Below are 23,474 nucleotides of genomic sequence, written 5' to 3'. Positions count from 1 at the left end.
CAAGTTTTTGTATCTACAGTTGTTTTGAAGACAACAAGAAGTGGTGCTTTCAACGTGGTATGGCCGCAGGAGTTGTTTTGAAGTTTGTCAAGTTTAGGTACAGCCAGGTCAAAAATCCCTTTTCATCCAATATCTTTACTGTATTTTGGTTCCATAGTATTTTCAATCCAATGCTCCTATGTGCTAATATTTAAAAGCAGTATATGGTTCCAGTCTGATATTGTTTGGTTTATATTCTTTATTACAGTTTATGCAAAAACAATCATTTCATATTAAATTCTTGCTATAATAGGTGGCAAACAAAGCTAAGTTAGGATGGGAATAAACCCTAGATGCAATAGATGCAGGGATATATTGACAATTTGGCAGTTTCAAACATAAAAGTTAGCACTGATGAATACAAAAAAAAGTTTCCATATATCAATGGTATCCAAGTTTTATCTCAAGCCAGTGGAGATCCAAAGGTTTTAATCAACGTATCCATAAATAGTACATTTCTTATCAAAACTGCAGAAACACTTCTCTTTGCAACAACAGTTATGTTGTACTAAGTCTCTAAATCTCAGAGAAATAAAACACAGTAGTACTTCACTTTCTATATTTTGTTAACATTTTACATTTAACTACATCACTATACAATTATTATAGAGCAGTAACAAGGCTTTCAGTCTCATTGGGCTTGCCTGACGGGTTTGCTCTTCAATAAAGGGGGAAAGCTAGAGCTAGGTAAAGTTAAAGCTTGACTGCTAGGTGGGAAGAGACCAAGGGGAACAAAAGTAAAGTAAAAGGCACAAAACAAAGCAGCAAGGAGCTGCTAAAGGAGCACTGCAATGAACATGTACCATCTACAGTAATACCTCGAACTTACGCGAAGTTAGCTTCCAAAACCCCTCGCGCAAGCGAGGATTCATGCAAGTTTGGTACAGTCACTAAAAATGCTAATAAATGCTTATTTCTAGAGTTTAAACACTAAATATGACTGTAATCATGCTCCCAAAGTACTAAGCTAACTTTTAAATGAAATTAAAGTTACTGTAATTTCATTTAAAAGTTAGCTTAATACATTACCCTTAAAAAAGAAGTAAATGGTTGACGTAAAAGTAGAGTATTCCAATGGGTACTGTATTTGCCACACTAGCGCACTTACAGTAGGTACGTACGGATACTAATGTTACCCCTAATTCATGGGATGCCATTTACTTTTTCACTCACAAGTAAAAGACGTTTTCTTTGCGCCACTAGGTAAACATCATAAATCACAGTCATAATGAAGGTACACAGTTCAATAAAATAAAGAAACATGTAGGTAATGTTCACAAAGGGTAGAAGTGAAATTCAATCAATTCAAAATAATGTACTGTACAGGTAAAGACGTACAGAGAAATAATAAGTTATAAAAATATGTGTGAGCCCTAACTAGAGAGAGAGAGAAAGAGAGAGAGAAATATGTATGCACGTTAAAAATATTGGACCGTAATACAAATTTTCTATACAAATTTTACACTTAAAAGCATGAAAACATATAAATTACTTCTAAAATTAAACAAACACTTTCTGCAGGGGTATCACATCTTTGAAAAGTCAGTAACTTGCGAATCAGTATCACATCTTGTAAAAGTACACTAACTGCACGTGCTGCAAGTACGTGTAATACAGATTGCACCAGCACAGAACAACACCAATACAACTCTCAGTAATGTCTCTATGTTTTAGTACGTTAACGAATTCATTTTATCAAATCAGCGCGACTGAACAACCTCATCTCAACATCATGGGAGGTCCTGGTGCAAAGACTTTGCTAATGGGCATAAAGTAATACAGTAATTGTACTGCCTTTGTATCATATTTATGTACAAAAATATAAATACAAATTTTCCATACCGATTTTACAATTAAAAGCATGAAAACTTAATGTACTTCAAAAATTAAACAAACACTTTCTGCAGGGGTATCATTTTTTAAAAGTGCAGTAACTTTGCGAATGGATATCACATCTTATAAAAGTACACTGACTATACGTGCTGTAATTACCTTTGTATCATATTCATGCAAGTACAAAATAAAAATTATACATTTTTCATACAGATTTTACATATAAGAGCATGAAAACTTATAAATTACTTCAAAAATTAAACATAAACACTTCTGCAGGATTTCTTGAGGATTTCACAAATGTCACGTGTCTGTGAAAAAATCACATATGCCAATGTAAAGTTCACTAGTCTGTGGATTCACACAACTAAAATCGTGCAAGATCAAAGTATTACAGTACTGTACAGCTTGCCATGCAAGGCCCATCACAGATAGTAACATAATGACAGTAATACAACAACAAGATATACTTCATAAGTAAAACTTTCATTTTATTATTATTATTATTACTGCTGTTATTGTTACTAAGTAGTTTAACCAAAATCCTAACCATGAATGAATATGAAAGCATATTTTAGTCATCATCATTCAATATCAAAATACTGTACCTGAATAAGCTGATTAAAAAGGGAAGGCACTGCAAGGCACTGTCATGAACCATGCTCAGGCTCTACAGACCTTGAGATAAGATAACTACAAGGAAAGCCTGGGCCAGGAGGGCCTAGAGATGGCCCATGGTACAGACGGAATCAACCACATTTGATTGTAGCATGAACAGGTAATCTTGCTGACAATTTAGACAAGTTGCTCTGATGACACCATGGTCTAAATATCTCAAAATACTTACAGTAGCCTTGAGGTTTTTAGAATTTGGAGGGAAAACCAGAAGGAAGGAAAGCTGCAGGCACACTTCCTCCAAAACTACTGTGATCATGTCCAGCCAGTTTGATTTTGTCTGCCAAAGACATAATGAAAATATGGATGGGAATCAAAATTTAATGACCAACATAAAAACCAAAAAATGCAGTTATTAATTAAAGTATAATGCTTCATACAGAATTTGTATTACTCCAGAGATATCTATGTACTAATGTTATATCTAGAATTACCTAACAAGAAAAGTATCTACCATTCCATTCAAATTAATGAATCCCCTCAACTGATTTAAAAATTAATTTATTATGCACCAGTTATTCATATTCAGCTGAGTATGTTGCAAATACAGGAGCAGCAACATTATATGCAATCTAATGCAGACATAAATAAATTTAGTCTTTAACCATCAAATGAAATATGCTGACACACTGAACAGAACAGAAGAAATGACTTCATTTAAGTTTACACAAATACTAAACAAAATGGAGCACTGCTCATCTCAAATACTGTACCTGTAGGAAAATCCTGATACATATATGGGCATCCTGTAATAAATGAATGTCTGCATCTCACAACTGTATATCCATACTAAGAAATAAATGAGATTGTATAAAATAATTACAGAAGTACAACAAAGGTCAAAATTAACTACTTCATATTAATTACTGTATCTTGTACAACACCAATTACATTATGCACACATCCTCATGCCCCTACAAAATGCAGCACATCAGATCTGCTTTAATCCACAAGCTCCACGTGAATATTCTTATTATTAGATAGTTTCACCAAACCACAGAGTTGAAATACTTGACTGTCTTTATTAATAAAATTAATTTATGAAATTTAAATTCAAAATATTAAGTTGTAAAATTTATGTACAAAAATAAATACAATACTGTATAAGCAATGTAAAATACAATGTAAGCAACAAAAAGTGAGTATATTAATATACTTACTTTCTCCCACAGAGAGTTTTGATTTTTCCATCTACTACTGACCAGAATTCAGCATGATCAAATACACTTGGATCATCCTGCCTTACAAAGTTGAACATACATGTTACTATTGCAAAACATAAAGGCCATCTCTTGCAAATAAAAAAATATAAAAAAAATAGTAATAATGTACAAATTATCAGTACAGCTTAACAAATCCTGTATACTGAAAACCACATCCAAAATAAAATTATAAAATAAATAATTCAGATTCAAATATATACTGTTAAAAAAATTATTTTCTATAACATAAAACCAGATTCTAAGAAGAGGAAATCAGATTATTTCAGGAGTACAAGGATTATTTCAACACCTGCACAGACTAACCCAACAACCAATCAACAAGGTTCAGTAAGCAAATATAAAGTACTGGAAGAACTAAACCACCAAAATCAGCAAGATGTAACGGAAAAAAAACAGGCCTGCCTGGTACAAAGTCCCAATCACACAGTAATAACACGGAAACTACAAAGTTCATGCTCAAATGTTATGGACTACACTTTACTTTCTTGGTTATTGGAATTTAAAGACAAAAGAAAATACAGAAGAAATTGCACACTAAACAACAAAATTTTTCACTAACACAGCAATAATTTTTTTTCAAATGACTCCTAACAATCTTTCTGCAGTTCAGCCAACAATATCCCCAACTACAGAATGGTAAAACTGATAAAAATAAAGAAAAAATAATAGCTTACTCTACAATAGGTCATTTCTTGACCATTCATCCTTCTTCATAATACATCCGAAGGTGAAGTATTGCAGTTGACTATTACAAAAACTTTCGATCCCCAGAGCTAAATCTATCATTCAGCTGGCGTGCTTTCTTGAGGATATTATTCTTTTGTGCTTCATCAAATTTATTAACATTCAAATCCTCTTCACGGCTGAAAGGACGCCTTTCTTTAGGTCCACATTCCTTCTCTTGTTTCTGAAAAGTATTCAAAACATTACTGGAAATACTTCCATACTAACTAATGCATAATAAATACTTAAAAAAAAACTCAAATAAGTGCATTTTAAATGGCCAATTCTTAATATGAGATTACTGTGCAAATACAAATTTATTCAACCTACTATTAGGACCTAAATCCTGCCATCCTAACCAAGGCAAAATTGCATCTGAATTAACAAGGTAAATTTTCAAAAGTTTATTTGTCCATTTTCAGGTTGCAGTACTGATCTCACATTTGAGGTGTTTTATTTTTACCCCTTCCAGCCAAGATTAGTCCATTCAGTAACTCTATCCTGCCTCTTCTCCAAATTTTGTTTTTCTCTGCTGAAAGGTAACCCTAGTGTCCACTTTTTATTGGTACAATTTTTGTCACTTCTAGTGAGACAAGACATTTTCTTTCACTCTCAGGAGCCCCCATAATACTAGTCAGTCTTCACCTATCACATTCACTCCTTGGATATAAGTACTATACACATCACAAGATTTGATGATTTTTTTCTTCCTAGCACCATGTTTTGGAAATTTCTGACTAGTTACATTGCCATTCTCCTTTCCAAAAGTTGATTCTATTTCTTCTAACTTGACAAGTACTCCATACTTCCCCTTTCACTCTACCTCATTTGCCTTTCAGTCTGAGCTACCTAAGTTTATTATGTTCTCCAGCCTTCAAATAAGAAAATAAACTTCAGATGATGCTAATTTTGTACCCTTCTTCAAATAATCATTACCCAAACAACAAATGATTCATGGTTATCTTAATGAAATTTTAAGGCTTTATCCAATACATATGCAATCAGAATATGATTTGCAAAAAAAAAAGAGATTTGTGACAACCCACAGAATCTCGAAGGGTTCATAAAACCACCCCATAAGGGATGACACAGACTGCGAACCTTGTAGCCTACAAGCAATTCACCTCTTCTCAGTGGTCTCTATCGACAATGCTGTAAAACATTTCAAACAATCTTGTTATACCTTTCACTTCTCATTTATAAACAAAGACTCTGTGCCAGTACTATTACTGAAACATGGCAGCAGTATGACTGACCAACTTAATAACACCTTGCTTGCTGAAAATGCACCACACAAAATTAAACCACAATTTCATAGTGCCTTAAATATCACTAGCTTCAAGTGCCTTTTATATTTCACTTTAATGTCTAAAAACAAAATGTGTGTTATTTTCCCTATGAGTTCTTAATAACAAAACTGTGAAAAGGTCCATTCTTAAACTGAAACCAATATGTGCTTATGAAACACATCCCACAGTTACACAATCCTATCTTACCTCTGACCTCAAGGTACAACCTTGACCTTAACCTCACTATGCATGCTTTGTTCAATAACATATCAAGTGTGAAGTTTCTTTCTCATAGTTGAAAAGTTATGACCATGATTAAAATTCTAATTGACCTCTAAAATGAACTTACACTTACTCTGTACATTGCCTTTAATAGTAGAGAATGTGTGCCAAATATGAAGCCTTTGTTTCATTTAGTTAAAATATTAAGGCCAAGGTTAAATTAGCATTTGACAATTGACTTCTGAGTATGACCTTAACCTGGATCCACCACAAAATGTTGAATTCCCATCACCCGAGGGAAGCTTAAATCTTAATCTTACAAAATTCTAAAATTATAATGCATTAAAAAATCTTAAACTTAACCAAAAGACAGACATACAGAGAGCCAGACAGACAAACAGACAGGTCAATTACTATACGGTAAACCAAACACAAAAAGAGTGAGAACTCCAACCTCACAAGTATCTAAGGTCTTCAAATGATAAGTGAAGAAGTTTTTCCTCTATTTTTTATTTTTCTATACAAAGAAATAAATTGCTTACCTTGTTCAAAGGGGACATAAAAACACTTCAAGGCAGATATGCCCCACCTCAAATATATAAGATTAATTAGGATGAAAGTTAGCCTGAATATTTTCTTTCACACACTGTAAGCAAATCATCTGTCTGTCAAATTTACGTATCATCACATACTGAATGTCTGATGCTGGATAAAGTAAAATGTTAACACTGAAGTTTCACACTGTATTTCAACTCTGTGATCTGCACATTTCATAGCAAGGAAAACCTACAGATAATTAAGTGATGGTTAACGTAAAGGCACACTTCTAAAATAATCAATGTGAACAAAGTAGGAATGTACAGTACGATATCCTAAAAAATATAAGAAAATTTCCCTATTTAACATACCTTCATCTTTTTCTGGTGTAAATCAATCAATGGTTTTGCCCTCTTGTCTTTGTTGTACTGATCCACTCTAGCTGTAAGATCCTCATCTCGCTGTCGTGAGGCAGATGATACAGGATCCATTGTCGATTCTTCCTCATTTTCCATCTGCAGAAGATAAGATGAAAATAAGGTCTCTAATAAAACTTCTTCAGTAATTGCAAACATGGAACTGCATGTCTATCTAGAAAATTGTATAGAACGATGCTGAAAATGAATTTATTTAAGGAGTGCTTCATTAATAATGACGACTAACGGAAAAAACACAAGAGCCGTAAATTCAGGGGCTGGGATGGAATAATAACTGCATGCACAAGATTTGCTATTGCTTATAGCAGTACATCAGTCCTTTCTTATACAGTCCTCTAACTATTATACCTGTCTGTAAGATTACAAAATATGACTGCACTTGGAGATGAAGGTAAGTACTGTAATTGTAACGGCTGTAACCCACAACCTAGTCCTATGTTCAGGTTTGCACGTGCTTGTGACAACTTTGGCAGTTTCACCTTCTGGCTGCTGTTATAATTTTGTGCCAATGCCTTACCTTTAACTTGTATGCTCAAGTAAATCTTTACTTTTAATAAATAAATAAGAGTTTTATTCATTTTCTATTGTTCTTATGCCACTATTTCTATGTCGTAAAACAAGATGGCAGACGCAGCATGTAATAGTCACTTCTTGCAGTTTTGACGTAGGAAAAACTGGGTTCAACCGCTGAAGATAAGGAAAATGCCCTCTTATCTTTGAGTCCATTATACTCTATCATGTGTCATAGTGTTTTCATTACGACACAATACCCGGCTACAAGACCAGGCTAGAAAAATACTTCTTTGATACTACTCTAGTCACCATGGGAGCACTGGCACACCATGGGGATAACTCCTTTGAGGACTCAACAGCGACTACCAAAAATAGGTTTTTCCTACGTCAAAACCTGTTTTATTTCATTTCCTTAACTTTTTTAAAATTGAAAATCTTCCCTCAAATACTCTAAAATCCTGCAATATACTCCTTACCTGATTGCCCTTGTGACAAAAACCTGTATGATTTGCATAGTGGTATAATTCTTAAACAAAAGAGATCTGTACAATGGACAAAGAGCTGTAGGTTTTAAACGAAAGAGAAAGCCTGTTACCTCTGCTTCTGCTTTTCTTCTTTTATCATCTGGAGTATCAGTCCACACTGAACGATCACCCTTCTCTTGAGGGGCTTTCTTTAAAAATTGACGAGGTGCCAACCCACAAAAATTTGGCTTGTCTTCTGGCAACTCTAACATCCATGATTCTCTTTTTTGAGGCTTACTGTTATCATGCTGGAAAAAAGTAATAACAAAGTAGTTTTTATCAAAATCACATTCTTCACAGGAAATAGTCAAAATAGTAGTTATTGACAATTACAATGCATATTCAATAACTCAAAACAGGGCACCATTCTCAATACAACAAAAAAAAACTCACTTTTCCCTCCAGTTTATCTTTCATTCTCTGAGCTCTAAGTTCAAATTGCTGAGCACGGTATTCCTTTTCATTGAGAGCAATATCTGAAGGCACTGGCCCAAGCAATGGACCTTCCTCTTCTTCACTATCTTCCTCTTCTCCAGGGACTTCAAAGGTTGAAGATGCAGGTGGTACATAACCAGCTGGAAGCACAGGGCCTAAAACCCTCTCCCCTTTCAGCACAGAACTCTGACTTTTATTCTTTATCAAATGAGGAGGAAGAGCTGGCCCATACAGGTCTTCCTCATCAACAGAGTCGTCTTCTTCTTCTTCTTCTTCTTCTTCTGTTATTCTCATGTGCTTTTTAGGAACAATGTCACTCTCACTATGTTTTCTTTTCACCATGCCTGGACCATACTTATCACTATTACTACGATCACTATCACTGACATTAGGATTTTTCATGCGTGGTGGTAAACTTGGCCCAAAAGATTCACTGTCAACAGGGTCTCTGCTATCTTCATCTTGTTATTCATGCAAAAAGACAAAATAAAAAAAAAAGTGTTAATTCAGAAGTCGAATACAGGGATTAACCATAAAAACAAAAAACTTTTTAACTGCAGAGGTATAAATTGGGTCTAGAAGTTATGAATAAAAAAACAAACCAAATACTGCAATCACAGCTAATTTGAATGGCATGCAATGGCTCCAAAATTAATTTATATAATAGTTTTCATATATCTACTGAATCAAAGACAGACTGAATGTCTATTTCAATACTTCCATCAGCAACATTATACCTGACAGAAATATAAAACGTTTAAGATTTTTATGACATTTCAAACATTCCACTGCATAGAAACCAATGCTATAATTACACCTAAAGAGGAACCATGATATTCTGGGTAAGGACTAATTAGTGCCTAATCATAGTACAGTGACCTCTTCTACTCCCACTCAACTGTCACTGTTTCTGTAAGAATGGCTGGTAGGAGGCATCTTTATGTAAAAACTTGTTTATCTTTAAATCTTCAATGCATTGAAAACTAATGGTATATGTTTTACTTAACCTGACTAACAACAGTCAGCAAGTTAATATGTACCTGGTATATTCATAATAGTGAAAAAACACAAATTTCTCAAGAAAAATAACATAAAAAACAAATAAGAAGAATAAATCAAAATGGGACAAAAACCTACATAAAAAAATATCAGTAAAACCTATTAGCAAAAGCAGCATCAAAAAATGATTTGCAGAAACAGCTGAAAGAGGACATGTACAGTACACTTAAGGCAGCAGAAGTAGTATGAGGTGTGACATTAGATAAGACATGAATGTAGAATCAAGACATACAAAGAGCAACTGAAAAGAACAGAATAGCCTTTCAACTAGAGATGCTGCTGTACCACAAAACAAGATCTAGAATGAAGACAGCAGCATATGTACCCAGAGAATTTTATATAAATGTTGGTGTTCATCACAAGAATCCAGCTTATGCCTGAGCTCTTTCTTGTTTGTCATAGTAAAGAGAAAGCTACAAGGAGTACAGAAAAGGCCAGCGCCAGATGTGGATGACCCAGTATTATTAGCAGAAACAGGTGAGGTTGTAGAAATGTTTAACAGGTGGAATAGTGAAAGGTTTGAGTGAGAACTGAAAATCAACATAAGCAAAACAAAGCTTATAGTGACTAGAAGAGAATGAAAGAAAAAAGTACGTTTAGGAAAGTGGCCATGTTGGTCTAACGGGAAAGATACGGGGTGAACAGACAGTGTCACAAGATACTCAACATTGCAAAATGCACACGGAATAAGAGATTTTCAATGCATGAAATGTGTAAGAGCATTTGGGGAAGAGAGGGAAGGGGAGGGCCATGTTGTGGCAGAAGAGAAGATCTTAGAAGAGCTAGAAAATTTCTGTTACCTTAAGGATACATTGGACTGTGACTCTGATTTTCTGACGTAAGCTGGCAGTGAGAAAAAGAGTGCCAACATCCTGGATGAAGTGGAAAGAGAGTACCAGACTACACATATACAAAAATATTTTTCTACAAATGACTTATGGTATGTGCATTAAGCTGGTACTACTCTATGCTAGGTGCCATGACAAAGAAAAGAGGAATTTTAACGTGTTACTACAGTATACAGAATGCTGAAAATTACGGCCAGGGTGCAAAGGGATGAACACATTACAATTAAACACAGGAGAGATGTAGAGTGCAGTTTGAGATACAGTAGTTTGAAAATATGATGAAAAGGGGTGAAGAACAGTTAGACAGAAAAACAGTATATATGGAAATAACATAATGACGAACTGTAAGAAGGCTTAGGAAATCATAGAAAAATGCATAGAAAAAGATCTAAACTAGATGGAAATTCAACTGGAAACCAAACAAGTTACAAGAGAGTGAAGAGAGCACTCATTCCTCATCTAGCCCCACAAATGGAAAAGCATGGGTAAAAATCTTAATGATGACATCTTAGATAAGTTTTATGCACAGTCTCCAGAGTAAGGGTTTGTTTTTGTACATATGTTATTCTAATGAACTATTGACAGATATACTCAAATATCTACCAGTGTTCAAAAATTAAATAAAACACTATTATCCATGTTACTGTAAATGCTACAACTGCAATACCAATTCATATGTCATTACAATTACATACTATATATCCTAAACAAAAAATACAACAAAATCAACTACAAACAGATTACACATAAAGATGTAAAATCTGAAAAAAACAAAAGGGTATGAAGAAACATTTTTTCCCTCAAACGCACAGTTGTAAAGATGGAAAAAACTACCTTTACCTTTTTCACGCCCTCTTCTAGACTTGAAACCAGGTGGCAAAGGAGGTTCGTATGCATCATCATCATCACTCTGATCACTGTCTTCACTAGTATTTGAGCTTTTCTTCATTTGTGGAGGTATACGTGGTCCATATGATTTGCTGTCACTTGTGGCTCTGTTGTCTGCCTTTTCTTCATTTTTCTTTTGTGAATTCATTGACCGGGGAGGTAAAGATGGTCCTATATGTCCTGAAAATGTATTGGGAGAAAGTTACAATAAATATTACAAATAGCAGAAAAAGTAGGCTAACCATTTCATATCTAAAAGTGCTGTTTATGTTGACATGTTACCAGCTTACCTAACTGTGATCCCAAGAAGGATGGATCGATGGAATATAGAGTTTAGGCCAAAGGCCAGCACTGGGACCTATGAGGTCGTTCAGCGCTGGAAAGGAAATTGAGAGTAGGTAGGTTTGAAAGGTGCAACAGGAGGAAAACCTCACAGTTGCATTGTGAAATAATTGTTAGGAGAGGGTGGATAGCAAGATGGAAGATAATATGAATGAAGGTACGGTAAAATGAATGAAAGGGGATGCAGTTAGGGGCCGAAGGGATTCTGCAAAGAACCTTTGGTAATGTTTACAGTGCACCTCATGGGGTGCACTGAAAGCAATACCCCTCTGCAGGGGATCCAAAGGAGATTTCTTTTTCATTGTTACCTGATCATTACAGCATTTGAATACTGTAAAAGTATTGGCTGAGGTAAACTTTAAGAAAAAGTACCAGAAATATAGCATTTATAAAACTGATATATTAGGATTTTTACAACACAGTACATCAATAAGTAGACAATCAATGGACAAAACCAACACTGAGTTACTATGTGTAGTCCTACACTCCATGCTTTTCTGGGCTAACTTGTAATCTAAGAAACTATGCAAGATTTTTTTGTAGACTATCACTGTTGCATTCAATTTTTCACTATTATTTTAGCATACAAGCTCCCATTTTATATGACTACAAGTGAGGCCATAATAAACTCTATGGAACTGCAATTGATTAGCCTACACCAAGCGAGGCAACACCAAGCACTATTTACAACATAGTTTACTAAATCACTGGAACTGCAATCACCTGTCAATCAGAGAAATGACAGGTTAGAAAGTCTGCATATTATGAAATACAAAAATTATCAAAATTCCCTTGTATTGGTACAATTACAATAAAAAGTTCCTCTTTTATTTAAGAAACAGCAAACAGAATGCTTCAAATAAGCACCCATAAACTCAACAACTCATTCTGAGATAAAATAACCTCTCCCTTTTGCATGGTAACTGACATAGTTTACTAAGAAATAACTATTTATCAAGGTTTTGCCAGTGCTACGATATTTTACATTTCCCAACAGCCCCTCCAAAGGAAAGGTATTCTTCTTTGAGAAAATACAATGAAACTCACTTTAATGTGAGGTCACCAAAACAAGACTTACATAATAAATAAGTTTATGTAAAGCAAATGGAAGGAATAAGCCTACTTATTAACTAAACAAGTCTTATAATTTTGGATAAAGCAAAGACTGTCTTATGAAAGCTGCTACTCCAAATTTACCTATTTGACACATTTTCAGTTACTGTAATCCCAATAAAACAAAAGATTCTGCAATGAATGAGAAAGTAATGTTCAAATGGGTTGCTACATAAGTTAGGTCATGCTAAATGAAAATGAGGACAAGCAGTTCTTCTCTACATGTTTTCTTGTGCCTCATTTTACAGCAGCAGAGAACCAAAACTACTGTGCTTGGTTTTCAAATGGCAGTGCAGTTTTCTCATGATACAACCAGAATGAATAGAGCAACACTGTATGTCACAAAAAAGAAATGTAAATACATCTATTATGGTTTTAAAGAATGATAAAGTAATAAAGGAGTCTCCAAACCAGGAGAGGTACCATAAAAACAGCATAAAATACACTTATATAAGCAAACACATCAAAACAAGAGATTTATAATATGAATCCTTAAATTCAATAAGTACATACAAAAATTTCCCACTAATAACAGACTTAAAAACAGAATACAAATCCTGCCTCAGTATTTTCTTTCCATACACTGTACAACAAAGAAAGTAAAGAATTACCATTATCTTCTTCATTCCTCTGTTTTGGTTTGAAACCAGGGGGCAAAGCAGGTCCATATGCATCATCATCACTATCTGACATTGTTACACCTTATTCTTGGATGACCATGCCTGAAAAGCAAATACATTGTACAGTATTAATGTAATGTCAATTAATGCAACCATATTGAATATTCAAAGTTTTCAGTATTTTTTCCTATACAAACCACTGTTCTCTTGTGCCAATACCAGTAATATTTAATAGAAACTAGAACAGATCTTACAATTCAGAGTCAAGAATTTTTTTTTTTTAAAGTAAGACAATGGTGCTACCTGGCTGATGCAGGGAGTGAATAAGCACGGTGGATATGCCATACAAATTCTGTGAGTGTGGAATGCAACATCAGTTTATAAGCCCAGAAAACTGACTCATCTAAGTAGCTTACATAGGCTACACAAACCATAAAACGTACAGTGTTTGGAAATTTCCATTCCAATACAGTAGAACATCTAAATGTCTGGCAGTTTCACAAGACAGTCGCAGGTGCAAAAAAACAAAATTTCAAGAGGGCCTGAGGAAGCTGGTCTTGTCAGCAAAAGAAGTGTATGTCAGCAGAAAAAAAAAAGAGGCAGATTGATTAAGCCTACCCAATTACATAATTCATTAAGTCAAATGGAAATAATTATATGCGACAGATATTTCATATTGTCAGTTGAAATATATCTGCATTCAAGCCAAACATTGCCAAATTTACAGTGATGAGACTACAATATTACTCTCAATTACTGCAGTATAAAGATAAAAATTTTTATTTTGTGAAAAAGTTTTCAGGTGTTTCACCACGCCTATGAAATGTCCAAAAAAGCCTAATGCATGCTTAATAGCAACATGAGATCCACTTGATACTGTTCGTTTAACTGCATGGGCATTTAAACATGGACTGGCAATTTATTTTTGGGAGTAAATTTTAATTACAGACATTTTAACATGGTAAATGATAATTTACCACACAAAATCAGATGTTTAATGACTTTTCTATACATCGAATGGTGTGAAACTGCATACATGACTGTTTCAAAATGATCAGCATTAATTTAAAATGACACAAGCTAATCAATGGCCTGCAAGGTTTGTTTAATATGGATGTTAATTTTGAATAACAATAATAATAACAATTACAATATTAATCACAATAACAAAAGGCCTCAAGAAAGTCAACCTCCAAAGCAAGTTTCCACAGACTAAACCTCCGGTAAATTGCTGGAGCTGCAATTGTTCAGAGTACGTTCCTAGAAAGGTGAAATAATGGAAACCATTTCTGTTTGTCCACAAGCCAAGTCACACTTGAAGTAATGTACTTTATTTGGGAAAGTCTTGCATCTATGCCTGGGAAGCCCACCTTCCTATTGCCTATGAACCTTAATCTTTGATATCTAAAATTTAAGATATGGATTTAGTTTAATATAACAAATTTATTTTAAGGATTTAGTTTGATAACCCAAATTTATGATAAGGATTTAGTTTGATATCCCAGATTTGATACAGATTTAGTTTGAAAAGACAGTGGGATGGTTTAGGATAAGTACAATTTGGACTCTTATGTGGACATGTTGGGGGTTACAAGGAGGCAGGCAATGGATGGAAGTATGCTTACAGCACCCTAGTCAGATAGAACACTGTGTCCCCGAGTGAAATGAGGTTAGGTAGGCTATGCCTACGCAGAGCTTATGCTTATCAGTGATTAGCTATAGCTAAGTTACCCTGCCTGGATATAGGCTAGGCTATGAAAGTTACTACCCAGGCTTAAACAGAAAGAGAAAAATAGAAAAATTCTGGAAGACATCAAGGCATTGGTATAGCTGACAAATAATGTAGCTACATAATTTCCATGGGGTTGCCTGGGCTTTTTGCAGTTTGGGAAATTCCTGAGGGTATTATTTTAGGATATGGTCACAGAATAATTAAAAATTATCACTAAAACACCATCTATTAAGCACTAACTTTAGACACTGAACAGAACATTTTGTCCAAAGGCCAAGCACTGGGACCTATAAGGTCATTCAGCACTGAAAGGGAAATCAAGAGTAAAAAGGTTTTGGAGTTGTAACAGGAGGAAACCCTTGCAGCTGCAATCCAAAGCAACTGTTAGGAGAGGGTGGAAAGTAAGATAGAAGAAAGAGAATAAGGACTGAGGTACAGCAAAAAAAATTACAGCAGTTACAGCTAGGGACCAAAGGGACGCCTGCAAGAACCTTAAGTAATGCCTACAGTGCTTCGCATGCGGTGCACTGACGGGACTAACCCCCTATAGACAGCAGTACTGTAGATACTTGGGAGAAATGCCGACATCCGACCATCAAAAACAGGTACGTAGGATATTTGAGTTACATTCGATCAAGTTTGATTTGTGTTGGATAAGGTATGTTAAATGATCCCAAAATATGCAGTCACCAACGGAACTTTACTTAAGATACAAGATTTCCCTTCCTAGGATAAACTTTACATAGGATTGGCTAGTTCCTTAGCGTAGCCTAAGGTTAGGCTTGGAGGCCTACCGGTAAGAAAAGTACTTATGGTTCTGATAGCTTAATACCAAAATATCTCAATTCGACTAAGGTAAATGTACAATACCATAAGAGGCACTACAACAAAAAAGATTTAATATATACCAGATAAGCAGTAGAGCAGTTATGTGGTTTATTTTGAAGACGCTTAGGTTCGGTCAGGTTAGATTCCCCCGTTACTCATTGCCTTTGCAAAAGCACCTCAATTCCTTATGTGGTGTTTTTCACAGTTTAGGATGGTACTTCTTTCATTTTAGGGCATTCTTTTCTAGATGTGATGTAGCATTTTTTTGCTCTAACTTTTCTTCACCAAAGTAATATAGAAATTAATAAACTTCCGACATTTTCACTAAAATTAAGTTTCATACTTCTGCATGTCCGTTTATGATCATCAAAGCGTGACCTATTTACTCCTGCTCTAAATATCGCTGTTGAATATGCATTGTTGTACATTTGTCTTTCTTAGATTTCTCAATTCATTTTCTAATCTATATATATATAAGGTTACTTAATTTTCTAGCTCTTCCTTCAATTTATGATTACTACACTGTAACTGACTAATTCACCTTTGTTATCTTTTTTCCATCTTAGAAATATGTTCAAGTATTAATTTTATCTAGTAGTTTAATTCATGGAAGTACCTGCTAATTTCAAACTTTATTTTCATTGTCAGTTTATTTTTAGTGGTAAATCTAATTTATTACATTTTCCATTTCTGTACACAGGTATCCTAGACATGATTTCTTTTGTCATCAATCATTTCGTCTTCCTCCTAGTCCTGCCTTACTGCACAGTACTTACAGTAGGTTTCTTATCTGATCCAACTCTTCTAAAGACGCACTTGTGGCCCGTGCTTTTAATTGTCATATACACACTTATGCAAAGATATTTAAAAAAAAAATATGCCGCGTACTCCATACTAATGACCAAATTCACACTATCATAACACTTAGAAAATAAGAACGTCCTCAATTTTTTCTTGAAAGACTTGATATTTTCAGTTCTCATAATATCAAGGAGGAGCTTGTTGTACGTTTTGAGGCTGAATATGTGAAGGTTCTAAAACAACATTCGAATTACAACTTGGTACAAATAATTTGAAAGCGTATGTGGCAAGTTTTGTGTTAACACCATTCATTGGCTGAATTATGTACTGCCATTCTCTTATGCCCTTTGGACAACCAGTCTGTGTAGCGTGTTCGATCATTGTCCATATATTGAACATTGATTCTAGTTTTGATAGGTAGCCTGTGTAAATCAAGTATAGGAGATGCGACAAATTTAGTTAATTTCATTGCTCATTCTAGTGTTGTTTGCAGTTTCAGAAGGTATATTTTAGGTGGGTTATGATAGACCGATATGCAGAGTCCACTCTATTAATGACACAATGAATCATAAATTTTTCTAGAACGCTCATTAAGACATCTGAAATACAGTATTTCTAAGATGATTTCCCACAAAATAATTTTTTTGAGCAATGAGAGGCAACTTACATCCCATTATCATTCTCAAGTCATGGACTTGATCAGTAATCTGGATTAGATTATTATTAACATTAACTTCAATGATACCAAGGTCTATAAGCATCTTCAGAACTATTCCCTAAATAACACTTCATGGCTGACAAAAACGCAAAAGAAGATTACAATAGGACCCAAATTTGTTGATATGAAAAGCTAAAAATATCAAGAAATCGGGTCGGACGTGAAGCGCTGGTTGGTGAGGCCCACGGTCTTGATATACCGTGGGTAAAACCTAGGCTATTGTACGGTTTAGGTGTACCTAGACCGTGAGCTAGAGTACCTAGATAGTTTCCCACCGAACCGAGTGTACACTGTTTTTAAATTTATCTTCACTTAATACAATTAACCTTTTACTTTGAAAACCAGCTTGTTTAATAGCTTGTTTATACAAGTGATTGTAAGTTCATATCTCTCTGAAGAAACTAGGTGGTAGAATATTGGACTCGCCTTCATAAGGACCTTAGTTCAATTCCTTGTCGACTTAGTTGAGAATGGGTATTAACGCCAGCTGTAGTCAAGGGCATATGGCTTGCAATGTCATCCATAAAGACTTACTAACAACCGAATTTTTTTTTCTCTTCTGTTGCCAGCCACCCCCACCCCACCCCAACACACACACACACACACATATATATATATATATATATATATATATATATATATATATATATATATATATATATATATATATATACCGACATGCCTACACGCCTTGCTTATTAATGTAGAGTTCAAGGAGAGGATCCAATCGTAACGTGGCAGTTAAAGTTGTAAACAGTCATTGATGGTTTGGGGAACGCCCTGTGAAGACTGGAGGTGTTTCTCGACCTCCTACACAAGAAGAAACAGTGGCGAGTTTTCTGCGCGTTTGCAAGAAGTAGGGAACGGGAAGGAACTTAAAATTTTGTGTTATAGTGGCGGAGAATGATAGACATTACGCTTCCAGGTGGGTCTTTGAGACGTGCGTGTGAGGTAGTTCTAATCGGTTACCGAAAATCGTTGCGTCTTCTACCGATAAGAGAACTGTCGTAAGGTGTACTATACTCCGGACTGTGGTAGGTAAGTGTCCAGTTGCAGTTACTTGCGAATTAGGTGCAGCGTGATGGTCGCAGCTGGGTGGGTAGGTGGCTGGCTTGGTTACCCCAAGATTTTGATAAGTAAAAAGAATGAAATCATGGTTGTTATAAATGTGAAGAACTGTTAGTAATAAGCTACAGTGTGCAGTACATTCAACTACAGGGTACAGCACATGTTCTATGGTTAAAACAATGTTAGAATAATTGCATTGCTTCTTGAAAATAATCATTCATAAAATTTATGTGGAGATAAATAACCCTTTCACCCCTTCTGAATTCCTGGCTACTATATGGCTGCATGCAATGGCACATTGATTATCAAACGGGCAGAGTGTATAAGAACATTTATAAAGGCTTTATATCTTTTACATTTCAGCTTATTCACTTAATTATAGGAGTGCTTGTTGGTACCTAGGAGTGGAAGAAATCCATGTAGAGAACAACATTTAGGGGGAAAATTTTAGACTTTTAAGGATACCAAGAAGGGTTAGTTCTGGTAGGAATGGGAATTTGAACAAAATCCGTAAAACTGACTTGCCTGCATCATAACTCGCCAAACAATATTGCTATTCTAAATTCATTAACCCTTACATCTGTCGGAAATGGGGAAGATGGTAGGCAAAATAAGAAAGACCAAGTAAAAGACGTCCTCAAAGTTGAGACAAGAATGGGTGTAGATGTGAGTGAAGTGGTAGAAAGAATAACACTAGAGTGGTTAGCGAAAAAAAAAAAATATTTTTTTTTTTTGTTCCAGTTATGGGTATTAGTGTAGTAGAGCCGTTTTTAACATTGCCATGAATTATGTATGGACTAGGCGAGGAATGTTTTCACACTGGACTCTATATATCATTTGTTAAGTTACTGATTAAGTTCGAATGACGTGTTTTTCACGCTTGGCGGAAACCGTAGTGTATTTTCTCCCTGAAGGAATGTCTTTCACCTGTTGTATCTGTAATTCTTTAGAACATTTTCCTTTATATATTTCATATATAATTGTTGACAAATGCTTTCACACAATTCATTTTAGTTACCAATTTGACGGATAGATAGATCATGAAAACTGTTCTCCCACTTTTATTTATGTTATATTTTGAAAGCAAGCCGTTGCTCTTAATACTTTCCTTGACATGTTTTCGCAGACCATAACTTTCCCGGTTTCTCTGTTACTCTTGATAAAATAGTCTCTCATTCTTTTGTATTTCATGCTTATCAACGTCCCTGCTTTATTCTGACTTCTATTCATTTCCATAGCATCACACGTGTACATTTATAATCAACCCGATATTCTCAAATTTCGTACCAGCATCTCGAACTAGGCCTAATAATCTCAATATGTTTTGTCCATAATCACCATTCATTTACTTTTCCACTCGACTTTTCACTAGTCCCACATTAGGCATCTGCCCTTCTACCCGTTTCTGTATTTTGCCGATATTTTATTACCTCGTTCATCGAATAATATGCCAAAAATTTATAAGAGTAATTTTCCATATTTACAAACGTCAGCAAAGACATATATTCAGTTTGGAACCCGACTTTCACTTGACAGACTTTATTTGTGTCATTAAACAAAGATTTCCGGAGCAATGAGGTATATTCATTCTATCATTATCTATCCAGCATTCATTGGTAATTTATACAGAATTAATACTAGGGGCCCCCTTCGCAGATTAAAATGGATGATGATGATGATGATTCGATACATTGCCAAAAATAATACTGGTTTTATTTTCGCTTCAATTCCTCTGTGATCGTTAGATAATATAGATAAAGAGGTTTTATTTTTTCTTACTGAATGTGTTCCCGTAAAACTGTACTGATAAACATTAATACATTTCTTGTTGATGAATGATTCTGCTCTCGATAGGAGAACGACCTTCTGGTATTTGATATTAACTTCGTGCCCTGTTTAAACTTTGGTCTTACCTTGAGTAGCTATTTTTGCTGCAGATTATGTTAAGAGTTACCTGCGCACTTAATATCAGCTATGTGCTTTGACACACACACATATATATATAATTATATATGTGTATGTGTATTGTGTACTTACTTTTAATTGTGGCTGGGGGTGTAATATTACGAGGTCAGATGACCAAACTGAATGAAGTAAATGAACCATGTAGTGATGCAACCAATTTTTTCCCTAATTTAAACAACACTAACATGAAAGCACCGATGCACATACATATGAAGAAGGTTTTTCAAAAGAAGGGTTTGTAGACTTGACCCCATAATCATGAACAAACATTTAGGGGGTTTGTTTTCTTACATTTGTCTTATGGAGCAGGAATTGGGTTCGCTCGAAATGCGTCGCAAAGTTGTTCACCTTCCTTTGCATTGCATTTAAATTTACTTATGAACTGGAAACTCTCTAACCCAGGCCAAAGGAAAAGAAGAAAAAATGGGACAGGGTAAAAAAGTGAGGCTTAATCCCTTAGGATACTGAAGCAGGAATTGAGTTCCAGAGTTTGCCAGCACAGGTAAAGCAACAGTCCGTATATGTTGCAATCCAATAATTGCGAATATCCAGAGAGTAAATTCTGGAAGAGGTGGTTTGACTGGTGTTACCAGGCAGCCTGAAGCGAGGGGGAACTTTCACCTTAAAAGCTTGAAGAAATTAATTGACAATATCGAGGAAGGAAACAAAAGAGGAAAAACCCAAGATATATCCTGTTCTGTATGAGCTAGCTAGGAAAGTTAGTGTTAGTCTGATCACGCACATAGGCCTACACGACCTCGCACACGACCACGCTTTTGAACTCACACACACACACACACACACACACACACACACACACACACACACACACACACACACATATATATATATATATATATATTGTATATATATATATATATATATATATATATATATATATATATATATATATATATATATATATTGTGTGTGTGTGTATTTCTGTTTCTGCGACTGCATGTGCGTGCGTCTATGCTCAGATGTATTTTCCACACACCCCGCTGGTAAGACAACCTCCCAAGTATGCTTGCACAGTGCCACGTTCCAGTATTAGTTCAGAATACACAAGACGCTGTAGCACATAATCATCCCAAATATGGCTTTGATACGACATAAAGATCTTAGCGTTTCTGTGTTGTTTTGTAACAACAATCTCATAATATGACTTAAGGAAAGCCACCCTGCTACTTTTCTAGCAGTGTTGCACCATCGAGACAGGGTTCCCAAATACGTAATGTGGCAGATTGTTAGGAGTTTCGTCTGAACAAACTTTCTCAATTCTTTAGGTATAGCTTGGATAGTCTTTTGTTTTAGTGCCACAGAGATGATTGTTCTTCTGTCTTAGTTTGTTTAATCTTAAACGCATTTCATTCTCTTCAGAAGTTCTATATTTAATGTTGGCTTAGCTGCAAAGTCTCGAATCTCATCACAAATGCTCGTGCGGTGGTCTGTTAAAAACTCGTATTTCTTTGCACCGAAACGAGTTCCAACTGGCCTAATTTGACCTCGAACGGCTCCTTAACCCCACTCGTTACTCCCTCTCACTCTTCACCCATCACTACCTTTCCCCTCCCCCTTCCCCCGCTCCTTCTCCTCCCACTCCTTCTCCCCGGCTGTAAGACAAGAACTGAAAGCCGATGTAATCTCAATATGCATTGCAACTCCGAGGCAAAACCTGACTGAAAGTGAGAGTTGGTGGTACTGTAACTTACCCTTATTCAATCTTTCAGTTTTCAGTGCACTTTTATTCATTTGTTTTTCTGACGCAGTTAATGGTGAAATTCTGAGTGATTCATCGTCGTGTTTGCTCTCCACAGACCCGTTTGTAATCGTCTTTTTATCGTATTTATCATATCTGTATACCCTCTTAGTTAAACATAAGCACACACTCAATGACTGCGCGCGCGCGCGCGCGCACACACTCATACATATATATATACATACATATATACATACATATACTGTTTCTATAGACATATATATATATATATATATATATATATATATATATATATATATATATATATATATATATATAAATAATATGAACGTGTGTGTGTTTGTGGTCTGACAAATGCTGCAGATGCAGCTGTAGATATGCGGACACGTAGACTATCATGTGCTGCATGAAATGTTTTCAAGTTGTTTGAAGTGTTTTTTTTTTCTAGGAGCTTGAAGAAACAGTATGTGTTTATAATAAGTACCAAAAAAAGTTTTTTAAGCAGACCAGTAGAGCCTCAGATACAGCACGACCTTATTCTTAGAGGAACTTGTTGCTAAAAATTGCATTCGAAGTAGACAACTTACCTTGGCAACTTTTGCAAGTGAATTATTGTGCGTGAGTGGCGCTAGAGAGATTCCATTTATAGACGAATGAGAGGAGCGTGTTTGTCAAGCAATTTCGTCGGCGTTGGTCGAAGATTTTTCTCTCAAACACGAATGCCAGCAATTTATCTTGGGAGAATTGGAATGATGACTTACCCATCTGCTGTCAACATCAGCAGATGTATTATATACTGATGCTATTTTAAAGCGTTATGAGTCATTGCCTTAGATTTTGTTGTTTGTACAGGTAGATAGATGTTTACCTGTTGTTGATTTTTCTCTGTCTCTTAGTTAATTCCTTGCTGTTCAAGCACGTAGATGTTTACCTGTTTGTAAATTCATCTGTGTTTCTTAGTCAATTTCTTCGAATTTTTTTTTTTTTTTAGTTTTTCCACATGGAAATTCTTTTAGGATCGCTTCTCAGGAGTATAATAATAATAATAATAATAATAATAATAATAATAATAATAATAATAATAATAATAATAATAATATATGTAGGTAGAAGACCCTCTGTTAAGCACGTAGTGTTGAATGTGATAGCTGCATCAGCTGCATTTTGTATAGAGTTTTCTCTATCTTTCTGATTATTGATTTTTCAGAGTTGCTGCATCCTGCCAGTAACATCGGCGAGTTACTTGCAAATTGCAGTAACGCTGAGTAATAATAATAATAATAATAATAATAATAATAATAATAATAATAATAATAATAATA

At 35.1% G+C, this 23,474-nt stretch overlaps 2 protein-coding genes across 6 annotated transcripts in view; one reads left to right on the top strand and one right to left on the bottom strand.

Moving 5' to 3' along the window:
- Window positions 1-583: 583 nt before the first annotated feature.
- LOC136840142 (GPALPP motifs-containing protein 1-like) lies at window positions 584-16,083 on the bottom strand. Of its 4 annotated transcripts, XR_010853542.1 has the most exons (9): window positions 15,961-16,083; window positions 13,312-13,422; window positions 11,198-11,425; window positions 8,409-8,911; window positions 8,087-8,263; window positions 6,913-7,056; window positions 4,445-4,677; window positions 3,261-3,293; window positions 2,693-2,827 (listed from the first exon to the last, which is right to left on the bottom strand). XR_010853542.1 is itself a non-coding variant. In XM_067106567.1 (7 exons), the coding sequence occupies exons 2-7, from the start codon at window positions 13,391-13,393 to the stop codon at window positions 4,519-4,521; spliced, it is 1,293 nt and encodes a 430-aa protein (XP_066962668.1). In that variant the 5' UTR covers window positions 13,394-13,422; window positions 15,961-16,083; the 3' UTR covers window positions 584-4,518. The 4 variants fall into 4 exon arrangements, 1 of the variants encoding a protein (XP_066962668.1); XR_010853540.1 differs by having other exon boundaries at window positions 584-2,827; window positions 3,261-4,677; XR_010853541.1 differs by lacking the exon at window positions 3,261-3,293 and having other exon boundaries at window positions 2,144-2,827.
- Window positions 16,084-18,181: 2,098 nt separating this feature from the next.
- Window positions 18,182-23,474, top strand: part of LOC136840140 (broad-complex core protein isoforms 1/2/3/4/5-like) — a 79,319-nt gene continuing 74,026 nt past the window's right edge. Inside the window, exon 1 of one of the 2 annotated variants that reach the window (XM_067106564.1) lies at window positions 18,182-18,437. The gene's annotated coding sequence lies outside the window, so the exon portion shown is untranslated. The remainder of the gene's footprint in view (window positions 18,438-23,474) is intronic. The other variant, XM_067106565.1, reaches the window with a different exon arrangement.

Source organism: Macrobrachium rosenbergii, chromosome 7 (genome assembly GCF_040412425.1).
Source record: "Macrobrachium rosenbergii isolate ZJJX-2024 chromosome 7, ASM4041242v1, whole genome shotgun sequence".
Lineage (NCBI taxonomy): Eukaryota > Metazoa > Arthropoda > Malacostraca > Decapoda > Palaemonidae > Macrobrachium > Macrobrachium rosenbergii.
The sequence above is the reverse complement of the archived record's forward strand: the minus strand, read 5'-3'. Positions and strand labels throughout refer to the sequence as shown.

Bases quoted from the DNA above. Each gene is read 5' to 3' on its own strand.
- LOC136840142 (XM_067106567.1), bottom strand. From the start codon at position 13,393: ATGTCAGATAGTGATGATGATGCATATGGACCTGCTTTGCCCCCTGGT. The intron at 11,426-13,311 runs GTAATTCTTTAC...ATACATTTTCAG, and splicing joins GAGGAATGAAGAAGATAATG to GACATATAGGACCATCTTTA. The intron at 7,057-8,086 runs GTAACAGGCTTT...TATCTTCTGCAG, and splicing joins GAAGAAAAGCAGAAGCAGAG to ATGGAAAATGAGGAAGAATC.